General features: G+C 38.2%; 3 protein-coding genes across 3 annotated transcripts; 1 reads left to right on the top strand and 2 right to left on the bottom strand.

The window, feature by feature from the left end:
* Positions 1–1,263: 1,263 nt before the first annotated feature.
* On the top strand, positions 1,264–12,149 carry LOC121935367 (olfactory receptor 6C74-like). Its single transcript, XM_042476807.1, has 2 exons — positions 1,264–1,284; positions 11,220–12,149. The coding sequence occupies exons 1-2, from the start codon at positions 1,264–1,266 to the stop codon at positions 12,147–12,149; spliced, it is 951 nt and encodes a 316-aa protein (XP_042332741.1).
* A 3,236-nt stretch (positions 12,150–15,385) lies between these two features.
* Positions 15,386–16,378, bottom strand: LOC121933668 (olfactory receptor 2AP1-like). The gene has a single exon (XM_042473651.1). It carries the CDS (start codon positions 16,376–16,378, stop codon positions 15,386–15,388), a length of 993 nt encoding a protein of 330 aa, XP_042329585.1.
* A 4,327-nt stretch (positions 16,379–20,705) lies between these two features.
* LOC121934675 (olfactory receptor 2AP1-like) lies at positions 20,706–24,247 on the bottom strand. Its single transcript, XM_042475385.1, has 3 exons — positions 24,181–24,247; positions 22,092–22,243; positions 20,706–21,890 (listed from the first exon to the last, which is right to left on the bottom strand). The coding sequence occupies exon 3, from the start codon at positions 21,873–21,875 to the stop codon at positions 20,913–20,915; it is 963 nt and encodes a 320-aa protein (XP_042331319.1). The 5' UTR covers positions 21,876–21,890; positions 22,092–22,243; positions 24,181–24,247; the 3' UTR covers positions 20,706–20,912.
* Between the last annotated feature and the right edge of the window lie 460 nt (positions 24,248–24,707).

The raw sequence follows: 24,707 nt of genomic DNA, 5'->3' as shown, positions 1-24,707 counted from the left end.
TGAAACAATATATCTAGCATGTCAGTTTTAAAATTATTGGAATATTGTGTCCTTCATACTGGGTTTCAAAGAAATGTTCCACAGCAAAAGATCCAAAGCTAAATCAAAATTCCTTTTTATTTTTCTCAATAAACTGAAGAGACTTCTAGGTTTTGTATATAGGTATATACAAGAAATCTATAAATATGAAATGCCATCTCCTAAATACCACCATCTGAATAAAACGTAAAGGTGCCCTGCTCTAAATAGAATTAGATGTGCTATCCTAAATATAGTGAAAAATCATTTCCAAAATACAATGAAATACCTAATATCTTAATATAAAAAAATAAAGTCAATAAGATGGTATGTTAGAGACATAATAACATACCTCTCAAATGAAGACTGTATAGGTAGAATCTCTGAAATTTTGGTGTTCCATCTGTAGAATGGAAGAATCTTTTTCTTCCATGTCTTCTTTTTGCTCCAGGTCTTTGTTTTGCAAGTAGGTACTGGGGCATCGCTTAGTCTTGTTTCCATTCAGTAGCAAAATGCCAGCATGTACACTTATTCAAAAACTGAAGGATAAGATACAAATTATTCTAACTGATGCTTCTTTGCAAAGACTAAGAACAGAAAATTTATCTTCCTTCATTTTATAAAACTCAGCATCTCATATGGTTCATAAAATAATTGTTTCACAATAAGCTACAAAATGCCCATTTGGACATTTCTTGCAAGCTCCCTCTCAACACCATCCTTCCACATTTTGTCAATTTCACCGTTTATATAAATTTAAATATTTAAGAGATTCAATCATGACTTCTCTGTAAATAATGAATGGTGACTAATGCTAGTAAACACACCCTATTATAATTTGCAGGCAGAGTGAAATGTATTTTCCACAAATGTATTAATGAGCAAAACTTTTCACAATTATGTTTCCATCTCCTCACAAATTACCTACACATTGCAATGTCAACATGAAAGGAGGATGCCAAAAATGTTGGGAGTCCTGCCAAGTTTATTAAAGTATTTTTAGCATAACAAAGGTCAATGGTATTACAGTTTTTTTAAGAAAAAAACTCTCAGAGAAAGTTACATATTCACAATGCTTGTTCAAAGTCAAGTCGGTTAATTAATGCATTGACACTGATATTGAAGTAATCACAATCTGTCTGTAATAGCCTAAATTAGGAATGTCAATTTGCTTTTGGTGACAATTTAGTTTTTAAGTATGGAGGGATTTGGTTGGGTTTGGTTGTTGGGTTTGTTTTATATGGTATGGTAGAAAATGAAAAGGAAGTAGAGGAGGAGGAAAAATGCTTCCTTTAAATTGATAGTGATAAACTTGTGATTTTTCGTATGTTTTTGTATTATCATTCCTAGCCCATGAGAGGATATTCAGTCAGTTACAATGATGATAACTGTAGTTCCACAACATCTGGAGGGCTGTAGATGCTCCATCCTTTGGTGTTACTCTAGGTGCCTTCAACTGACTTCTAGCAATACTATCATAGCATTTTCTTGGCAAGATTTATACAGAGGAGGGTTGCCATTGCCTGAGTCTGAGGTAGTGTGACTTGTTCAAGATCATCCACTGTGTTCCAAAGCACAGTGCAGAAATAATCCAGTTTGAGACCGCTTTAACTGCCCTGGCTCACTGCTAGGGAATCCTGGGAATTGTAATTTATTTGGGCACCAGAGCTCTCTCTGACAGAGAAGGCTAAATGTCTCACAAAACTACAGTTTTCAGAATTTCCTAGCATTGAGCCAGGACAGTTGGTCTCACTATTTCTACAGTATGTTTTGGACCTTGGTTTCCATGGCTGAGTGGGGAGCCAAACCCTGGATTCCCCAAGTCCTAGTCCAATAATCCAACTTTTACACCATATTGGCTCCCCTGCTGTGAATCAAATACACCTACAAATTTGATGTCTAGAGGTAGCCACTGACAATTTTGTACCACAAGATTTCCCTCCAAAGTGTAAAGATGATACAAAATGGCCCATCACTTGAGGTATAGGAGTATGCCTCACTGTCCCCTTTCCTATCATCAGATCTCCCTTGATATGACATGATCTGACCACTCATTTAATAACAGGATGGGTAGGTTGTCTAGAGAGATTATGGGAAAGATGGCTGTGGAAATTACCTGTGCCAATACATCATTTTTTGGCAACTCCCTGCTTGCTTTTTTGACTCTGTTGAGGATTGCTTTTTCCCTTTGAACCATACCCTGCTTGGACCTATCATCTTGGCAGCTGTCCTGTCTTGTAGGGCAGCCAGGGGCAAAGTATTAAGTAAAATCTATTAAAGATGAGACTGTAGTAGGCCCGGTTGTGTACAGAAGCATACCAGCCAGTTACAGTTCTCAGGCAGTCCAAGTCAGCAGGGTACAGAAAGAAAGCCAAGACATCAGTCCAAGGAAGCATCTGGTAGCATGGTCAGTTTATAATGTAGGTCCAAGTTTCTTCCAGAACGCAAGCCAGGAATCAAGAGATGGGAATGTTGCTTCCTCCCAAATAGTCAGTTGTCAGCAACAACTCCTGGGGAAGTTATTTATTGCCTGGCGGCCTCTCGCAGTTTTTGCCTGATTAATAATAATAATAATAATAATAATAATAATAATAATAATAATAATAATAATAGGATTTATTTTTATGCCACCCAATCACTGGGAATCCGGGCAGCTTACAACAGAGGGGATAAAGGACAGTTCCCTGCCCTCAGGCTTACAATCTAAAAAGACACGACACCAAAGGAGAAGGGAATGGTGAGGGGGGGGATCAGGTCCAGCATGCTTCTCTCCCTCTGAGGCCTAGACCAAGGCAGATGGACTAGAGGGAGGGCTCTTCTTCTTCAGGCTAGCCCTGGTGGAGCTGGGCCAGCCTATTCACTCCCTCACAGGCTGAAGGATGACAGTTATGGAGGGAGGGCTCTTCTTCTTCAGGCTGGCCCTGATGGAGCTGGGCCTGCCTGGTCAACTCTCTCATAGTCTGGAAGATGACAGTTATGGAGGAAGGAGTCTCTTTCTTCAGGCTAGCCCTGATGGAGCAGAGCCTGCCTGGTCAACTCCCTCATAGGCCAGAAGATGACAGTTATGGAGGGAGAAGCCTCTTTCTTCAGGCTAGCCCTGATGGAGCTGGGCCTGCCTGGTCAACTCCTTCATAGGCCAGAAGATGACAGTTATGGAGGGAGGAGCCTCTTTCTTCAGGCTAGCCTGAAGATTAATGATTAATGAACGTTTCCTATATAGACCCTCCAAGCATCTCAAATTCTCCCTCCCAGATTTTCATTCTATTACGGTTGGTATTGTTCAGTCCATGTCTCTGTGTTGTGGCTGCTGGGCAGTATCAGTGTCTGTTTCAACCACTGGCATGTCCGCTGCCCTTCTGTTTCCTTGTCTGTATCTTAGTCTGCAACTGTGCTTCCATGTAAACTGATTGACTGAAATTGTGTGTGGGTGAATCCTCACTTTCTGTCCTGCAGCCTGCAGTTTTCCAAAGTACCTATAACTTATAAGCAGTGTTTTAATAATCTATCACTTCTGATAGTATAACAGTAATACTACAGCATGATTTAAATGAAAAATTAACCATAGTAATAACAAAAGCACAAAATCATGGTATTCATCAGCAGTACTAACTGTTGTGAGAGCCAAAGTGGTATAGTGCTTTGAGTATTGTACTACATCTCTGGAGATTCAATTCCCTGCTCAATCATTAAACCCACTGGGTGACCTTGGGCAAGCCACACTCTCTCAGCCTCATGGGGTGGCAATGGCAAACCTCCTCTGAACAAATCTTGCCAAGAAAAACCCATGATAGGTTCACCTTAGGATCACCATAAGTTAGAAACGACTTGAAGACATACAACAACAAACCAACTGTTCTTATGTGTCTCCAAATTTATCCTGCACAGGTTGACCCTTGTGATGGGGGGGGGGGAGGAGAGAGATTTTATCCAGAAGAGGATTGCCATTGCCTTACTCTGAGGCTGACAGTGTGAGACTCAAGGTTACCATATGTATCTGATGAAGTAGGCTCAGGTCTATGGAGGCTCATGCTACCAGCTTCGTTCTTTCAGTTAGTCTTAAAAGTGCTACAAGATCCCTTTGCATACTGATTTTTCCAGAGTAACACAGTCATATCTACCATCAAGGTTACCCAGTAAGTTTCCATGCCTGAGCAGAGATTTGAACCCTGGCCTCCCACAGTCTAACACTTAAACCACTATACCACATTGGGTCTCACTGGGACATAGCAGATGGGCCAGGATAGCACAGGTTGCTCACTCAGATCAGTCCCTGGGTCAGCACAGGGGTGGGTGAGTGTTTACACACCTATCCCCTCATTAACCTGGGATCCGCTACTGGTGTGCACTCCTTAACTTGCTGAACTATCACCTTTACTCAGAAGCCCCCCTCCCCCCTTGCCACATCTGATTTGGAAACGGCATCTGGCTGCACGCACATAGTCAGACATGCAGTTTCCATATAAGGTAAGGCACATGGGTGGGAATCTGAACAGTTGTCATGGAGTTTTCTGGAAACTCTGCAGCAAACCAATAGTCAAATTACCATGGGATGATGGCTATTTACCCCAGAATTGGGCCAGATCCACTGGATCTGCATCCGGTCTGGCAGGATCAGGCCCAATCCTTCCCTCCTTCCTGGTGTTTTGTCCTATGGCATCTGAATGGCATAATGTGAGGCCAGGAAAAAACGTGCCTTTCGGCCCATGAGAACAACCCACTCCTAATCCACCTCCTCTAAACAGATCTTGCTAATAAAACCCTAGGATAGTATCTCCATAAATCAGACTTGAATTGAAGGTACATAATCACAACAGTCTATTGAGACCTGTGATGCACATAGATAATTTTTTTGGAAAAAAATATAGAACATGATACGTATTGAAACAGATATACGGATATTTCCTGCATGTATCCAGTCATCTTTTACATCTTTCTGGAACATTTATGCCCACTAAGAGATTGAGCCTGAAACTTTCCCATCAGTAATATTATGTATCCAACAAATTATGAAAAGGTCAAAGATTCCTTTACTGTGGAACTTTACAATTCTTAAAAGAAGAAAAAGAAAGCCACCTAGTTTGGCATAAGCTGGATAACTCTAGCTCCCCTACCCCTGCTGAGAAACCAAAAGGTTGCCCAAATTGCAAAAAATAATTGCAATGCCAATTAATCTGATCCTTGTTATTACAAAACAAAAATACTGAGGTCATTATTATCAATAATTCAAATTACCAATAGTTGGCAACTAAACTAATACTGTGATTGAGTTGCCTCTCCCTCTCCAATTGCTATAAATAGAAAAAGGCTGACTTTTCTTGTACTGCTTTAACACCGGAAACTATCCCAAAACACCGGTGTGCATAGCTCTGCTTTCTAACCATGTGAAAACACCACCTGTACAAATAGCTTCTGTTTGATTATTTGAATTCAGAAAAGGGATACTTCAAAACCACACTTATTTTGCTTCTTGCTGCTAAAGGAATGCAAGAGGTGATAAGAAGAAAAACATGTACCATAAAGATGGAATATCAATGGAATACATCTGACTTTCCACCAAATAATATAACAATCTTAGAGGTAAATATTCATGTGGTGTCTTGGCTTGTTATCCTGAGGTGCTGTGTTGCAGAAATGTATTATTATTATTTTGTGAGATAAAATACATTTCATTTTATTTTAAATGGGTCACGTAATTCCATAGCCTTCCTGATCAATCATGAAATTATTTGATAGGAAATAGAATGTAAGATGCTAAGTAAATGGATGATCCACTCATTGTTGAGATTCGACTGTCTTCTTCTTTACGTCAGCCACATTGTTTATGGTAGACGGAGTAGACTTATCAGGCAACACAGATGTTTTTCTGGGGCTAAGTGAACAAAATAATTGTGAAAACAAAAGAAAGAATAAGTTAATGTATGGCTAGGATCATGTTAGTAAATCATAATAGCATAAGTTTAATTAGTAGTTAACATGCTAGATTTTAATGTTAATAATTGAGTTGGACAATTTTAATGTATACACTGTGATTTTATTTAGTCTGTAACCCCACTTCGATCCAACTGGGAGGAGTGAGGAAACATAAATAAAAATATATATCATTTATTATATTATAAGTCACACTTGTGCCATTGCAACTCACTTTTTTGGTCATCACTAACTAAGGACAGGATTCTGTTCTGACCATGCAATCAACAATATTCCCCCCCAACAAAACCCATCTTGTAAGCAGCACACACACACACACACACACACACACACACACACATGCACACTCTCCTGTGTTAGAGAGCAGAAGGAATCAGTACAGATGGGTTTAGTGATTTTTGTGCCATTGGACACCTTGCAGGGACATCATCTGCAGGGGTCTTCTGAGGCACTGCTTTACAAGGTGGGCTGTGAGGAGGATATAGCTAGGGAGATTTTATTTAACATTGTGTAAAAATGATGAACATATATTTTAAAAACTGTATAAATGGCTTTTGAAACTAGAGACAGGAGATGAACTTATAAAAAGAATGCATACTAAGGTGGCCCCAAACTTCTGGGAATAATATTCAAATAGATATATGGGGGTGAAATGTGTCCCAATGATATAAACTTTACTTTGAACAGTAATTTAAAAGACCTGTACAGTACAAGATGAGTACACAAAGGAATCTTGTAGCATCTTTGAGACTAACTGAAAGAGAGAAGTTAGTAGCATGAGCTTTCAAAGACTGGAGCCTGCTTCCTCAGATGCATCTTTGTATAAGATGTCTAGATGGTACACAACCAAAAGTAAGTTTTTGAAAATATCCAAGGTTTCAAACCAATGTTGGGGATAAGGAGGGCTCTTTGTTTCATATGTGGTGGACTTGTAAGAAGGTGAAAAGTTAGTGGACTAATTGATTGAAAAAAAGTTTAAAGGTAGATTGTGTAATGTTACCAGAAATGTTTCCATTGGACATTATGGATAAAGAATGGGATAATAAATACGGATTAATTCTTTGATACATAACAGCAGCAAGATTGTTTGCACAAACTTAGAAATAGACTGAAGCAGTGACAAAGGAAGAATGGATTGTTAAAGCTGCTAACTTAGACCAAATTGCTGAATTAACATGGGTAAAGATAAACCAATTCAAGACTTTTTAAAAGTTTGGAAATTGTTTATGGACTTTGTGAGCAATAAGAAATCTAACAATGCAATAATAAGTAGGGTAGTTTAGTTAGGTCTGTAATGATAGAATAATGTGTTTTTTTCTCTGTTTATTTTTCTTTCAATAACAGTTAAGATGGGGGGGGGTCAGAGTCCTACTTTTTTGTTGTTACATGTCTTTTTCTTTTCTCCTCTCTTATTCTTATTTCATGTACTTTTTGAATGTAAGTCATGATGATTGTAAATTAGATTGCTAGTGTTAAAAATCAATCAATAAATGAAGGGGGGGAGAAGAAAAAGTTTGAGCCCTGATACCATGACTAAACGTACATTGTTCATGTATGGTTCAAAATGCAGACAGCTGGGTTTTGATCTGGAGCCTGTGGCACTTTCACTGTGTGTATTAAGATAACTTCTGCTCCAATGAAGCAACATGCAGTTTTAGCAATTTTGCTGTCAATGCAAGATACTAAATTACAGTTTTCCAAGAATATTTACATTTCAAAATTTATTTGACACAAAGAAAAAAAATCATACATATTTGTTTTGGCCAGAAAACAGCAATATTTTGGACAGAGATAGTCTGCATAGTCTGTACAGATTGGAATACACAGAAAAACTATCTTTTCTATACAGATAATAAAATTAATGTGCATTCAAACAACCATGTATGTTTCAAAGAATCATGAGGAAAAATGTGTAGATTCAGCCCTGAACTGAAAAGTTGCTCATTGCTCTTCTCACTGGCATTTCTTGACATTTGAGGCATCCATTTTTTATGCACCTTTTGAATATTTTAAAATATTCTCACCATTCCATCCTCCTTAAGAATCAAAGTGTTCCTGAACCTCTAATTATATGACTGCTGTTTTGAATCAGGTCAATTGAAGATCAAGACAATAGTTTGTTAGATGTACATTCACTTTTCCTTAAGATTCAAACATCTTTGTAAGAGCACAACTCCAGACCTGTTGACTCATGGGAACATGAAGTCCCTGAAATGGCATTAATGCTCAACTAAGTGTGCATAGGGTTAGAAAACAAGTCATTTTTAAGACTGGTTAAGGATTTCTTCCTGCCCTTCATGCTGTGTAGCTCCTCAATATGAAGGTATCACTTTTGAAATCTGCATGTAAATGTAGGAAATGCACATTTTATGTAAATCTGTATCCATTTTTGCTACTTTTTGGAGATGTTTAATTGGCCACTTTAAACTCGGTCTAATAGCTACCTGCCTCTTCTCTACTTAATATACTACTTTTATATTTCTAAATATACTTTTGTCTATACACCTTTGTTTCCTCTCTCAAAACTCTTGCACTTTTGTTTTGCAGTCTGTGTTTTGCTCTTTTCAGTGCTATAAGAGGCTAATAGAGTCTCTACTAGGCAATTTAGATTGGGGTAAATGGTCTAGGGGACAGGAAAGTCAAATTGCTGGGGTTAGATGTTAGGATGCAGATTTTTAAAAAAACAGACTAAATACAGAAGTGATTTATTTATGCATGATGATGATGATTATGATGATGATTTAGAATCATAGAGTTGGAAGAGATCACAAGGATCATTCCCTGCCTTGCAAGAATAAACAATCACAGCACCCCCGACAGATGGCCATCCAGCCTCTGTTTAAAAACTTCCAAAGAAGGAGATTCCACTACCCTCCAAGGCAGTGTATTCAACTGTCAAACAGCTCTTACCAGTAAAGATGACCTTTTCCCCAGTTTGAGGCTCAAGATAACTCACGACAATTAAAATAATTACTTTAAAAAATTAACAGCACAAAAAATTAATAGTAATAAAATCATCATAAAATTAAAAACCTGTTAAAAACAAATTAAGAATGACAACCACAACAAATGCACATTGTACAAAGCCTGTTTCAGCTGGGGGGGGGGGGATCAGTTCTCAAAGGCCTGCTGGAATAAACGATAGGAAGGAGGGTCCAGTCTATCCTTTCTGGGAAGGGAGTTCCAGAACCTGAGAGCAACCATTGAAAAGACCCCCTCCCATGCATAAATTCATCTAAATATAATTTAATTCACTTTATTGTGAACAATCACATAGCTTCTCATATCAATAGATTACAAATAACATAATTATTTAGAACTTCCTTCCTTTGAAGATTTGATGCAAATTAAATCTGTCATGCCTTCACTTCTTTTTCATTTCCCTTTTCTCTGCCTCTGTCAATATTCTCATCTACTCTATTATCCCCTATTATACCTCTTTCAGATACTATTTTAGATGATTTTCAATTGATGTATACTTTCCCATTTTTGAATATAAATTTAACATCCGTTGCTATTATTTAATTAAAAAACTATTGTTTTAAAAAAATATGTTTTCAACAATTGGCTAAATGTACCAATACTGAGGGCCAATGCAGTGTATAGTAGAGTTCACTCCATAAGGTGGTCTCCTTAGTCCTTATCTGATAGATAAGAGACATCTCTTGGTTACCCACAAGCATCCTAAATCTGTGAGATGCACAACAGCACATCCCATGAGAATTTGATATTTGGATAGATGTCCTTGAGGTACACTGGCCCAGAGTTACCCAGGGCTTTGTGTACAAACACACTGACACATTTTTTAGTATCAGAATGGACAGCAGTATAGAACTTTTAGCATAGGTATAATGTGTTCAGGAAAGCATCCAGTTAGTGCTATCTGTAGTTTCTGAACTAGCCTTAAGGGCAACCCCACATAGTTGGGGTTACAATAATCCAGCTTCAGTAATGCATGGGACATGATGGGTAGTCTATCACTATTATTTTTTATGATTACTCACCAAAATTGTCATCTCAGACAGAATAACAGTACAGTTGGCCCTCCATTTGCATGGGGGATCCATTCTGGAACCCACCCCCCACCCCCCGCATATTAAAATGGAGGCTCGCACTTATTCAACTCTCATAGGCTTGAATGGGGCACACCCCGGTGTGTGCAGCCTGGGCGCGTGCACCATTAAAAACAACGGAAGTCGCTCGCCTCCCCCCCACACATAATCGAAGGTGCAGATCTCAGATCCGTGAGTTAGAAGGGGAGACTGTATATCGTTATTTTCAAATACTGATACAGATGAGCATTGGCTTGCTTCCAGTTGCTTGTAGAAGAGATCTTACTTACAGCAAGCATACTAATTCTAAATCGAATTCAATTGTGTGTGTGTGTGTGTGTGTGTATCCATTTCTTCAAGGTCAACGTCTATTCAACTTAATGGGATTTACCCCTGAGCAGAAATATACTTGATTGCTTTGAAAATTATTTTAGAGTCAGATGGTAAAATACACCTTTAATCTCATCAATTTTGGGTTGTTGTTATTTTTTTAAAAAAAAAATCCCCAATCATCAGACATCAGCGTATGTACAAAAGCTATTAGGGCAGCAAATCTGCTGGGGGCAGCATTTCACTAGCATGCATCATAATTTGTTTCACAAATGTTATAAATCATATAATATATTTAATAGCATTCACATAATATTCTAGTCCAAATAAAATTCTTCAACTCTGTTGTGATAGGTATGGGTGCAATATTCCCTTGGTATCCTCTGGGGTTTGTTCCAAGACCTCCCATGGATACCAAAATCCATGGAGTCTCAAGCCTCGTTAAATACAATGGCATAGTAAAATGGTGTCCCTTATATAAAATGGCAAAATGTTTATTTGTGTTTTGGAATTTATTTATTTTTAATATTTTCAAACCATGGCTGGTTGACACTGTAGATACAGGGGGGGCAGTTGTATATCCAACCACATTCTTTCCCTTAACAGGTTCTTATATGTATCTTCATCACTTTTCCTAAAACTGAAACCCTTAAACATTTTCAATATATTTTACCAATATGACAATTAGAGATACATTTTATAGCATGACTATTTATTGTTTTCACTCTGAATGATTCATTTCCAAATAGCTTTCTCATTGTCAAGATGAATCCTCAGGCTACTCTAAAGCAGCAGAGGAAAAGAGGGAAATGGTATGAATTAACTCACTAATGTCTTTTAATTGTGTTTCAGAACCACCTGGATATTCATCTGCAAACAGAAATTATAAAGAATCAATCTAGTCCTGCAGTTTTCATCCTCTTGGGATTTGGAAATATCATTCAGTTACATGTTCTTCTCTTTATACTGTTTTTAGCTATTTACATTTTGTCTATTACTGGAAACCTTCTCATCATTTTCCTAGTTTGGGTTGACCAGCATCTTCATACCCCCATGTATTTCTTTCTCATGAACCTATCCTGTTTGGAAACTTGTTACATTTCAACCATCTTACCCAAGATGCTGGCCATTTTCCTGACTGGGGACAGAGCCATATCCTTTGAGGGTTGCATCACGCAATATTATTTCTTTGGTATCTGTGCAGCTACTGAATGCTATCTTTTGGCAATGATGTCTTATGATCGGTATCTGGCCATATGCAAACCTCTGAATTACACATCTCTTATGAATGGTAGACTCTGCCTCCAGTTAGCATTTGTATCTTGGATGAGTGGCATATTGACTAACACTATAATTACCTCTTCTGTTCTAGCACTTACATTCTGTGGACCCAATGAAATTGACCACTTCTTTTGTGATCTATATCCTGTGACAAACCTCTCCTGCACCAATAACCAGTTAGTCAAACTTGTAACTTTTATTCTGGGAATCATCACAACTGTGCCTCCATTTCTACTAACCTTGTACTCCTACCTCTGTATTATTCTCAATGTCTTGCAAATTAAATCAAAAGCTGCACAGAAGAAGGCTTTCTCCACTTGTTCTTCTCACCTTATTGTTGTGACAATCTTCTATGGGTCAATATTTCTTGTTTATGTAGTCCCTGAAACAGAAACCTTGAAGAAACTACACAAAACCTTTTCCTTGTTCTACACCATTTTGACTCCTATACTCAACCCCCTCATATACAGTCTGAGGAACCGAGAAGTAAAGGAAGCTTTCTTCCACTCTGTCAGAAGATATAGCAACAGAGTTTCCTAACTTCAGAAATGTTTTGATGAAACTGAAGAAGTAAACAGAATTATTTATTAACCTAGAAATATGGACTGGGATAGGGACCCATGTTTTCAATGAAACCCTTTAAACTGTGCTTGATTCTGATAATATAATAATCATGATTTTGATCATTAATTAGGAATTGCGTTTCATTTGACTTTCTGTTTATGAAATAACTTCTGAAGGTACAAGTACTGTAAAAGCAACATAAAGTATGATAGTGGCAACAAGAGTAGGAGAGAAAGCTTGTAATTAAGGCTGCAAATCTATGAACACAAACTATATTTTAACATGTAATCCCATTGAACTATTTCTAAGTGGCCATCCTTTCACTTTCCAAATGTGATCCTACATTTACCTAGGACTAATTTTCATGGAGCCTAATGGACATTACTTTTGATTAGACTTGTACTGAATTCTGTTATAGATTGCATGCATATGAATTTAAGTAATTAGACAGCATGAATCATGATTTGTTTCTAGATTAATGGCAACGTTACCACCTTGGTTCTCAGTAAAAATGATAATAATGTAGAGGCTAGAAAGGGAGCATTCTGCATGTATATATCTCACTTTTGGTTGATAAGCATCTCCAACAGTAGTTGGGAAAATGTGGCCCTCCAGATGTTGCTAAGCTTCAACTCCTGGAATTCCTCACCATTGGCTAGGCTAGTTAAGGCTGCTGGGAGATGCAGTCCAACAACATCTGGAAAAGGTAAAGGTTGGCATGAATGTCTAGTCATAATCCACTTTAGGGGGTGGTGCTCATCTCCGTTACTAAGCAGAAAATCCAGCATTGTCCGAGGACTACTCCGGTGGTCATGTGGCCAACATGACCGTGCTGTTTGGAAGCGGTGCATGAGACACATCATCATCGTGCACCCCGTGTAAATGGCCATGTACCAAGAGGGCACCTGCAACACACAGTAGGGCTTGGGAATGTGTGGACGCTCCGCTCTCCTGAGCCCTACTTTGAGCCCCAGGCCGGCGCAAAGTGCCGGTCTGTACTGGGCCTTTGTCTCTCATCTTGGAAGTATTGCTTACAGGAAATACATATGGCCCCCATCCAAAGAAATTATAAAGAAAAGGGTGTAAAAAAGTTTTGTTTCAGCCAACACTGTTTCAGTTGGGTTTAATAAGAGGGAGAAATTAAGCTTGTGGTAAATCCAGTTACTAACAAGTAACCCAACTTGTCCACTCCTCTCCTCTCTCTCCTTCTCAGTTAACTGAACTACTCTTGCACTTTGAACTCAGTTTATGCAAATGAAGTATGCTAAGGACAAAAAGAGAAGTTGGGAGGAGGAGAGAGAATCCAGGACATTGTAACATCAGCTGAGAAAGAAGGAATAAAAATGATTAGCCATATCTATCCTGGCTGAATGGCAACTTACAGGATATGAAGTTGAAACTGGTTATACAGTTACCATGCTTCACACAGTGTGGTGGTAAACCTACATTTATTGTCTGTTATTAAATCAAACATGCAAGGTGAGAAAAGTACACGTTTTGTTGGGGGGCGGTTAGTGAAGAAAGCAGAGGCAGAAATGAGATAAACCATAAAGCCTCCATAATAAACAACTTTTTGGGCATCCTATTATAGAAATATTCTCATTCTTTTCACTTCCAAACGCTCCAAAAAGAAATCATAGTGAACAAGTGAGATTTCAGGACCCACTCAGAATTTAAAGTGTTATAAGTGCAAAAGATTACCCATTACAAACTTGGTATTATAGAAATGAGAAGCAATGCTTGCTAGACAAATCTTATACCAGTTCTGCAGGCACTGAAGACTATAATGTTGACTTCAGTTCAAGACCAAAACACTTTGTTCTGCAAGCCAGTGTTTTAATTACACATTCATTTATTTTCTTTTTTTTAATATTTGAAGTATGTGCTTAGTCTATTCCCAAACTGCCTTCTCTTGAGGCTTCTATTTTCAGTATACACCTTGCATTGTTAGCCCTAACTTAAATACTAATTTAATTCTATTTTGAAGTGTGTACTAGTCTTTGCATTTCACTATAAACTTATACACATGAGCAAATATTCAGTCTCAATCCCATTCTGTTCATGTGTTTGTGTGTTCTCTGTTCCTTCAAGTTTTTTTCTGACTTATGGCAACCCTATGATAAACCGATTATGAGGTTTGATTGGCACAATTTGTTTAGAGGTGGTTTGCTATTGCCTTCCCCTGAGGCTGAGAGCATGTGACTTGCCCAAGGTCACCCAGTGGGTTTCATAGCTGAGCAGAGAATCAAACACTGGTCTCATAGTCCAACACTCAAACCATTATGCCATTGCTGGTACTCATTCTGGTCATACAGACTTATTTTTTTGCCAAACTGGGATGTAAATCCAAGAAAGTAATTTTAATTGCTCACAACAAGACATTATCTCAAAGGATTTTACAGCATGAATTAAGCTCCAACATGATGTCCCATAAGGAAAGAAATAACACTCTAACAAGCTTAAGATAATCTTTACAATGGAGCCATCATACAGGGAAATAAACAGTGGCAACAGAAAACAAATCAGCTATTTCCATTTTACATTTTGTAAATCCATTTTATATTTTATAAAAAGGATGACCCACAAGCTAGTTTCCCCCAATAATTTTCATCCACATGAAAATGAAAAAAAAAATCCTATCTATCAAGTATATGAATATATGCATTTCTGCTCTGGTCCAGAACATTTCTTTGCCTTCTTTTTTGTCTGGCCTTTGACCATTGCTAAAGCTAAGCCAAGCAGTTAATCAGAGGTGTGCAGGTACAGTTGTAAATATCTACAAAGCAGATATACTGATACCTAGTTACAGTTTGTGCACAAATGCAGCACCCTATATGACGAACAAACCACTCAAACCTCTCATTTCTTGAGAATTGTCACTTCCTGCCCCAGACACCACAAGTTCCTCCATGCGTTACGAATGTGAATTTCACTGGTCACACTTCCACTCACCCAATTTTCCAGGAAAATCCTAAGAGAAAATCAAGATTCTTTTTTCTGTGAATTAAAGCGCTTGGGAACCAAAAAAAACCCCACCCACAACAAATTGATCAGAATGTCATGTGTCCTGATCACCACTGATCTGAAATGTGAGGGGTTTTTAAATTATGTCAACAACCTCAATATTTCTTCCCCACTCACCACCACAAGCCTTATTATCACTGGCCTCCTGTCATGAAAAAAGGTGAGAAAGAAATATTCCAAGCCAATAATTAATATTGGCAGATTAAAAGCCCTGTATTCTTGCTTCCAGTAAGAAATGCAATCTTTCTGGGAATTTTCTTCAGTGCATCCTGAACATCTTTGTTTCTCAGACTATATACAATAGGGTTGACAAGAGGAGTCAATATTGTGTACAAAAGAGAAAAAACTTTGTTTAACTCTCTCAAGGTGTTTGTTTTTGGTACAACATAGACAATAATCAGAGTTCCATAAAAAACGGTCACCACAACCAGGTGAGATGAGCAAGTAGAGAAAACCTTCTGCCTTCCAGAGGTTGATGGGATTCTCAGGATGGAGTTAATGAGGCAAACATAGGACACCAAGGTCAACAGGAAAGGTGGAAAGGCACATAGAGATGACAGTATGAAAACCAAAGTGCCGATTATTCTGGTGTTGCTGCAAGACAGATTTATCACTGGACCAAAATCACAAAAGAAGTGGTCTATTTCATTTGTGTCACAAAAGACTAACTGTGACATGAACGATATTGTTATGGTGATTGCCAGCCATCCACCCACCCAGGAGCCAGCAGTCAGCTGGATGCATAGCCTGTCATTCATGTAGGTAGCATAGTGCAGTGGTTTGCATATGGCGAGATAACGATCAAAGGACATGGCAGCTAAGAGAAAACATTCTGTAGTGACGAGGATGCCAAAAATATAAAACTGGGTGATGCAACCCATCAATGAAATAGACCTGTCTCCTGTTGAGAGGCTATATAGCATCCTGGGCAGGATGGCTGAGCTATAGAAGGTTTCCAAGCAAGACAGGTTTCCCAAGAAGTAATATATGGGTGTGTGTAGGTGCTGATCAGACACAACAAGAAGAACTATCAGAAGGTTCCCACAGATGGTCAAAATGTAAATCACCAGAAACAGCAGCAATAAAAGAATCTGCACACCTTGACCACCACTAAATCCCAGGAGAATGAATTCTATGGTCATGGTTTGGCTTGCTCCATTTGATTTTTGGCAGGAAGACATATAGGCAAGATCTGCGGCACAGGGAAAAGAAAACAAAGATTGGAAAGAGATGGATTAAAAATAGAATTGAATCAAGCCAAAAATTTTATAATTCTGAATCTTGGTGCTTAGTCTATGAAATATTAAATTCAATTTCCTAACCAGCACTCAAAAACTGGAATCCAGTTAGAGACATCTGAGAGTCCCATACACATATGAATGTCCTTTTAGGGGAGGGGGCAACTGCAGAGATTGATATACCCTCCATTCCTGTGCACTTCTGAGTTAACTTAAAGCCCTGAAACTTCCTTACATGACTATTCCAGGTTTCATGGTTAGAGGGAATGATCAGAGAAGCATCTAGCATCACACACCCAGTAGCCTGATGCACAATGAGTACAGAAGCACTGAGACTCATGTGTGTCCAGCTGTTGGGAGCGGGTATCCAGATACTTTTCTGATCCTGACAACTTACAACAAAGCATGGAATGGCTGTGTGGAAAGGCTTCATGAGTTTTACAGTAAATTGGAGAGGTATGTAGCTCAGCATAGCATATGGTCCTCATGGAGATATTTACACTACATGAGGGCATGTTGAATTGAGGTCATAGTTTTGTGATTAGTATTTAGATTTTTTTGTTTGTTCATAACCTTAACTAAGATTCAAATTCATATTTTATTACAACTTTTCCATATTGAAATATAAGTATGATATTTGTTTCAATTGAGCTGTTATAAAATCACTGACAATTTATTCTACATACCAGTGGGGTATATGCTTCTTTCATCTCACAAAATGAGTGGTGGTCTTTCACTCACTTGCTCACCTACTTGTTTTCAATACCTATTATTAAAAACTATTAATTCTGTGGTCCAATAAAACTTTATTGTTTTTGAAACATACAAGAAATACATTCATTTGTGTCTTTTTTTTCCTGCTCAATTCAAGTCAGATCAATTTTATTGCATTAGCTAAAGCTGTAGCATACAACAAAAGATATTACAGTAAAAAATAATAAATAACTTCCTACACCATCTCTGTTCTAATAACTGTATAAATATGTGAACAGACCTTATGGTGCAAAGATATACACTTTGATATAGATGGGATTATGAAAACAAGACTCAAGAAAGAGCCTTATGGAAGAATCCAGACTTATTCCTTGCAGCCTATGCCTTCTACCTATTTGCTCCCTAGAAATGACCTAAAGCACAAAGACCAGAATTCAATGGGTTATTCCTGACTAGAGCAGATTCACTGACTCAACTGTTGAACTCGTAAAAAATGCCTTGCAGATCCCACCTGTTTATTACAAGTTCATGCTAAATAAATTTAAAGTGTTGCATGTAGTTAAACAGTAAAATCGAATGGTAAGATAACATGATGCCTACTTGTTCCTGTTCTGTAAATACATGTGGAAAAGAGGGACATACCTTTCAGGGAGTCTTCCCCATAACAAGCAGTGCAGAGACCTTTCTCACCCAAAATGTCTGGTTCCAAAGTCCTTCTTCATTTTAATAGGGCTGACATTAACCAACAGGTATTCTGTCTAGATAATTATATATTTCATGTAGCAACATTTTTGTTTTATATTCATTCTATCAGGGACTATAGACTCTTCCTTAACTCATCTCATCTTGCAGGAATACATGATCTCCTTTGGTATTTGTACACAAGGGAACTGTGTACTCTTTTAAACACTATCTTTAAACTATAGCAAGGGTGCCCTTGTGGGAGTCAAAATAAAAGCATCCCCCCCAAAGAAGAATTATGCCCTGAAATAAAGTTTTCTTTCAGTCCCCACATTTCTAACACTGCAGTATTTTAAAACTTCAAACAAGCATTCACAAATACTGTATTGTTCAAACATCCAAAGTAAAGTGACAGGCAAAATTATGAAGGGAATGCAAACATAGCAAATATAAGCATTCCAGGTGAGAAAGAATTTGCACATTTCATTTTCTGCAGTGCCAGAAAATATAATATTGGAATGCAAAAGAGATAATATTAGTGATATTATTCTCAGCACAGGAAATGCCAAAATTGAAAAAAATGCAAATTTTGCACAGAATAAGTTCCCAACTACAGAATTTCCTGAAGTAGCATAGAAAACAATATGAAAATTTTGTGCAGAATAAATCCCAAACTACAAATAGTCTGAAAACTATAGTTCATGAAAAATTTCTTGCAGTGTGGAAAAAAAATGGTTAATACTACTCATTGCTTCTTCGAGAATGAGGTGAAATACATCCCTGCCTTTTTGGACCATATTCCACACAGATTCAGGGAGTTGTGGTCCTAATTATTTCTCTTTTTGTGCCCTCTGTGACTAACAGTAACTGGTTAGAAGGACAATTTAAACCACAGAACTTGCATGGAGAAGCAATTAATCCCCATTGTTTTGTCTCTGATCATAGAAATCATGTCCGGTTTTAAGAAAAGAAAATGGAATGTTTAATAACTTCTTCCATGAGATCAGCCAAACTGAAAAAGGGGAAGTTGGGCCATGCCTGATAGCTATATTCCAGCCCTGCCATTTGACTCAAACCGTAACATACACAATACAATGCATAATGCAAAGGTCAGCACAAGGATACAGAAGTGTGCATAATTGGACCTAGGCCTATCTCTTAATATGATCAGGAATTTTAGGGTGTAGCTACACTGTAGAAATATTGCAGTTTGACACTACTAAGTGCTGTAGCTCCATCCTAAGGAATCCTGGGATTTGTAGTTATACAAGGTCTTCAGCCCTCTCTGCCAAAGAGTGCTGGTGTCTTATAAAACTACAAATCCCAGGATTCTGTAGGCTGGAGCCAGGGTAGCTAAAGTGGTGTCAAACTGCATTATTTCTACAGTGCAGATGCACCCTAAAAATCATATAGATTTTCCATAGGGTTATTTTACCTCTTTATTCTCCTTCTCATTAGATGTTGTCAAGGTGTGCAGTGGATAAGGAACCGGCCAGCTGGCATAATCTGAATTTCTCATTTGTCGTGAAAACCTGGCCTTCTGTAAGTCAGTGGCAGGATACAAATCCTTGCTAGCCTAACTTAAGCCTATGAAGTTTTGGAAACTGCAAGGCTCTGTTTTGGTTTAGTTAAGCTTGTTATCAAACTTACCATATGCAATCTTTCTTTCTTTCTTTCAAGCCCCTACCAGCACATAGACTAAAGAGTTAGACGTTCTGGACTTCAGGCTCTCTGACTGACTATTGTGACCATTGCAGTTGGGTATGAAAGCAGGATCCCCCCCCCTTATATTTTGCTTCACTTTGCATACTTTGGTATGTACCTTGCTTTGGTGTGTGGAGCATTGCACTTTGCACATACTCTGTTTCTCTTATTTTGGATCTTGCTTAGTGTGGCCGACTTGATACATATAGCTTAGCTATATTTGCCTTATTTTGGAAATTGTATTATATTCCCCACAATGTATCCTAGTTGTATTTAGCGATCTCTTTTCTCTGTGCCTTGTTAATAAATCCACCTTCTTAAATGGATTGTGTGCAGTGGTATCACCGGCAGGGTGCAGGAGTGCAGCCACGCCAGGTAACTCCACTAAGGAGAGGTGACACATGGTTGGCCCCTCCATCTGCTATGGGAGGAGATGAAGGCCCCATCACTTCTACCTTCCCCGGTGCCTCACTTGCTTGGGCTCCCCTCCCAGCAGCCCTGGGTGGGCAGTTGGATGGTTGTAGACCCCCACCCAGCACCACCAGGCACCCACCCCAGGTGTCACCCCAGGTGACACCAACATTAAAGATGTCACTGGTTGTATGTGTGTGTTGTTCTAAGAGTTGCCAGGTCCAGTCCTGGTTGTTTGATCACATGCTGCTGCAATCCTGCTATAAAAGTATTTGTCTGTGGTTCTGAACTGCTAGCTCTTGAAAGCTTAAGAGGTATACTAAGGGGACTAAATGGCCATTTATGGTGATGGCAATACCATGATACCTTGACAGGCCAGCTTGGGCCAAATCAGAAGAAAGAAGTGAAGAGACCCAGGTTGACTAGTATCCTAAGAATCCTGACTTCAGCTCTCCTGGCTCTTATACCATATGCCTATACCATGTGCTGGGAGTATGTGTGAAACTCCTCTGAACAAAACTTCCCACAGAAAATCCTATGATAGAGTTGCCATAAGTCAGAGTCAACTCAAAGGCACATAACAAAAACAAGAGTGTCTCTGTTTTATATAAAAATGTGATGTGGTCCATGCAAATGTGTCTCTAAAAAAAAACATTAAATGTTGACATAATATGCACCCCTTTGAAAAATCCACCCCCTTTCTCAAAATGTCTCAGCATATACAATGAAAACAGGTTTCCAGCTCCAGTTTGTGCAAACAGTTTATTAAAGTAAATTATATGGAATTGGAAAGCTAAAATAAAAAGTAAACTTCCTTTCCATAAAAGGAAAAAGCAATATACATATCTTTCATGGAACACAGCAATATAAAGACATTTCACAAACAGTCACAGATACAAAATAGAAAATATATATGTATATACAATAGAAGCAAAACTTGCATCTAAATAGAAAAGCGTATTAATGTTCATCCCCAAATTCTTTCAAATGCACACAATTTAGCAGTGGCTTTTCTGAAGGCCTGTTTTACCTCCCTGTTTCTCAAACTGTATATCAGGGGATTGAACAAAGGAGTCAGGACTGTGTAGAAAAGAGAAAAGACTTTGTTGAGGTCTCGCAATGCATCTGTTTTGGGCAACATGTAAACGATCATTATTGTGCTGTAGAATATGGACACCACAGTGAGGTGTGAGGAGCAGGTTGAAAAGGCCTTTTGCCTCCCACTGATGGATGGGATTCTCATGATAGTAGATATGATATAAATATAAGATGCTAAAGTCAACAAGAAAGGAGGGAGCGAACAGACAGTGGCTAGAAAAGTAGTTAAAAGTTCAATCATGTATGTGTCACTGCAGGACAGTTTTAATATTGGATTGAAATCACAAAAGAAATGGTTGATTTCACCAAAGTGACAGAACTTTAACTGGCTCATTAAATATATAGTTATGTTAATAGCCAATGAACCACTTACCCAAGATCCAGCTACTAGCTGAAAGCAAACCCTGCTATTCATTAGTGCTGTGTACAGCAATGGTTTACATATGGCCACATATCTATCGTAGGACATAGCAGCTAGGAGATAACATTCAGAAGCTGCCAGGAAGCCAAAAAAGTAGTATTGGATCATGCAGCTAGTAACTGAGATGTTTCCTTGACCCCCTTTGAAAAGCTTAGCCAGCATCATAGGAAGGATGTTGGAGCTATAGCAGGTCTCCAGGCAGGACAGGTTACCCAAGAAGAAGTACATAGGAGTGTGGAGATGCCGATCAACCACAATCAACACAATTATGAGAATATTGCCCACAACAGTCACAATATAGATCACAAAGAAGAGGAAGAAGAGAACAAGCCACCAGTCTCCAATATCTCCAAAACCCAGCAATAGGAATTCACTGAGTGCTGTTTGATTTTCCTGTTCTATTTTGGCCATTGTAGCAGCTCATGCCTGTAAAGATCAAATAACCTCTGTTATAAATGGGTGAGAATGAAGAATGTAGTTCATTTCTGCATGAATATTTTAAGTTGATTAACAGCCAAATATCTTAGGTTGATTAAAAATCAAAAGCAGGAAAAGTCCCCAGTATAAAGATGTTCTCATACAAAGGACTGAAAAGTAATATAAAGTTGCAATCTTCTAACCATTTACCTTTGGAAGTAAGCTGAGTTGAACTCAGTGGGACTTACTTCTATATAGATGTGTTTAGGGTTGCACTGCCTCTGGGTTCATTAGTCTTCTTTGTAAGTGTTAGCTAAAAATCCTTGCATGACTTCACTACCCACTCTTTTTCTTCTTTTTATCTGCATTGAGAAAAAGCAAAGGGTTGGATCTATAACCGATTTGTCATGTTGATTTTACTGAAATCTATATTCCACTGGATTCAGGCAAAATTCGGTCATGGTCTTCCACTGGCAGAATCTATCAGAACTGGAAAGGAACAATAAACTTTTACCTTTTTGTTAGTAAAATACTGTATTTTGCCCTCTCTATGAGCCAAATGTATAGTATGTAGACAGAAATAAGGAAATAGATTTAGAACCATTATCCTTGAGCTTGTAGAATGAGTTACTCAGTACATTCAGTTCTAACCTAAATACTTGTACAAATCCATGTTTACTATGTCACTGACCAAAATCTTGTCAATGCACTAAACTAGTAGTTGTATTTTCAAGGGTCACTCGGAGTTAGCCAGGCAAGGTAGACAAAATCTGCCACTTCAGAGCTGCCTAATTCTACAATGTCTTGCTTCCTTCACACATTTTTTCCTTCTGCTATAACTGCGTATGTCAGCAGAGTTATTCTTACATAGTACTCCAACATAATGCAAATTAGTGAATAAGGGGGAAATTGCTAGGACAGATCTCTTCCTAATCTTCAAAGCAAAACAGAAGAAACATTCAAAACACTGCCTTTCCTACCTGCAATCTAAAGTGATACAATAAAGGATTTCACTTCCACAATCAATATATTGTGAAGAATAGCTCCAAAATTCTAATGGCACAAAGTTTTGCGATAATTTCAGTCTATGATTTCCCTTTAAAGAATCTGTAATCCTCGAATGTTTGTGAGAGGATGAGACATGGATCAATAGTAGAGAACACACAACCCCTGGCATCTCCAGGAAGACATGGCAGTGATCTTTCTCTGAAACCATGAAAAGCCACTGCTCATCATGTAGACAATACTGAGCTAGATGGTCTTGTGAGTCAGTATAAACTAGCATCCAGTTTGAAGATGAAAAGGACTCTACTACATATGTCTACACAAAAGTACATTCAGTTGATTGCTCCGGTGCTCCTATGTAAGTGACTCTAATGTTGCTGCTTTAGGCACTAAATTCAAGAAAGTCTAAATTTGTAGAATACAGTCTTTCCATCCTCCTTCAAAATTCCTGCTGTATCACACTACATGCACAAATTATCACAGTCAAGTTTTCTACCTCTGACTTTGTGGTCATGTTGCCAAATCAGCAGAATAACCAAAGTAACATATTTAGAATATAAATAGCGATATATTATTACCTTTCTGTAAAGTAGTTCGGAGCAATGTATGTGTAGTTCTACACTATCACTTTTTATCTTCTCAACGTTCTTCAGTGGCAGTTGGTAACTCCCATGTTATTCTGCTATGGGAAATGCTCTTCCATTAGAAGTCTGAAATTTCCATATAGTCTTAGTTTTCCATGGAGCTTTCAGTATCTGCCTCAACCTAACATCTTTTCCTTGGACCTCATAAACACTGTGTTTGTGTGGATTTTATGCTTTATTGGTGTCCTCTGCTTTGAAATTCTTGGATTCAAGCAGTATATAAATACTTGTAAATAAACGATCAAATATTCTGGATTTTAACAAGAATTTTAAAGGAGATGTCAAAAGTGCTGAACCTAGCTTCAAAATAGGTTTGGCACCATGGACAGCTGCCATCAACTTTGTGAAACAGAACAGAAATTTTCACTGGCACAAGATAATCTAGCCATGAATGGGGGTTTCAGCTCAGCTTCTTATATAAAACACACTTGTTAGCACAACATATTGGATCTCAGTCTACATAACTGTATCCATTCTCTGTGTCTTCCCAAGACTTTCACATATGAGCATGTGAGTGAAAATAAAACATAGGCATAGACTGGACAATCCACTGCTTTTTAAGGCATCAAAAATAAAATGATCCCATACTGCTTTCACTTTTTATAACATTCCTACATAGTGCAAAGTGATTGTGCTAGAATCCCATTTACCTGTTCTGCTGTGCCTCTATTCTGGACAAAGCCTCTATCCTTTTTTCTCATCTTCTTTATGGCCTCAGTTCTTTTCTTTTTTTAAAAAGCACATGTTGTCAACTCTTTAATATTTCATCAGAATGATCATGCCTCCCCCCATGACTTCTTGTTTTTCTGTCTTCCCATAGGGAGATCACAGTCTCTCTTGACACAGATGTTTTTTTTATGTGCCAAAGTTATTTTAAGACTATAGTAGCAGTTTACCGACAAGTTTAGTTTTAGAATTTTGGCATAGCAGTTAAAGGGCTGACTCTAGAGAAAAATCATAGATTCTTTTGCTTGCGAAGAATTAAACAATAAGGAGACTCTCATTCCAGTTTAATGAACAGCACATGCCTTTAGATCATAGACAGATTGATGTATTATCTGTCCTACTTGCCACCAGCAATTAGGGGTGAATGAATCCATGAATTTTGGTTTTGCTGAAATTCTCACAGCTGGAATGTTAGCTCCAAAAATGAACATGTTATTTCCTCTGCAAGAGT

This window comes from Sceloporus undulatus, chromosome 6 (genome assembly GCF_019175285.1).
Source record: "Sceloporus undulatus isolate JIND9_A2432 ecotype Alabama chromosome 6, SceUnd_v1.1, whole genome shotgun sequence".
Taxonomy (NCBI): Eukaryota; Metazoa; Chordata; class Lepidosauria; order Squamata; family Phrynosomatidae; genus Sceloporus; species Sceloporus undulatus.
The sequence above is the reverse complement of the archived record's forward strand: the minus strand, read 5'-3'. Positions and strand labels throughout refer to the sequence as shown.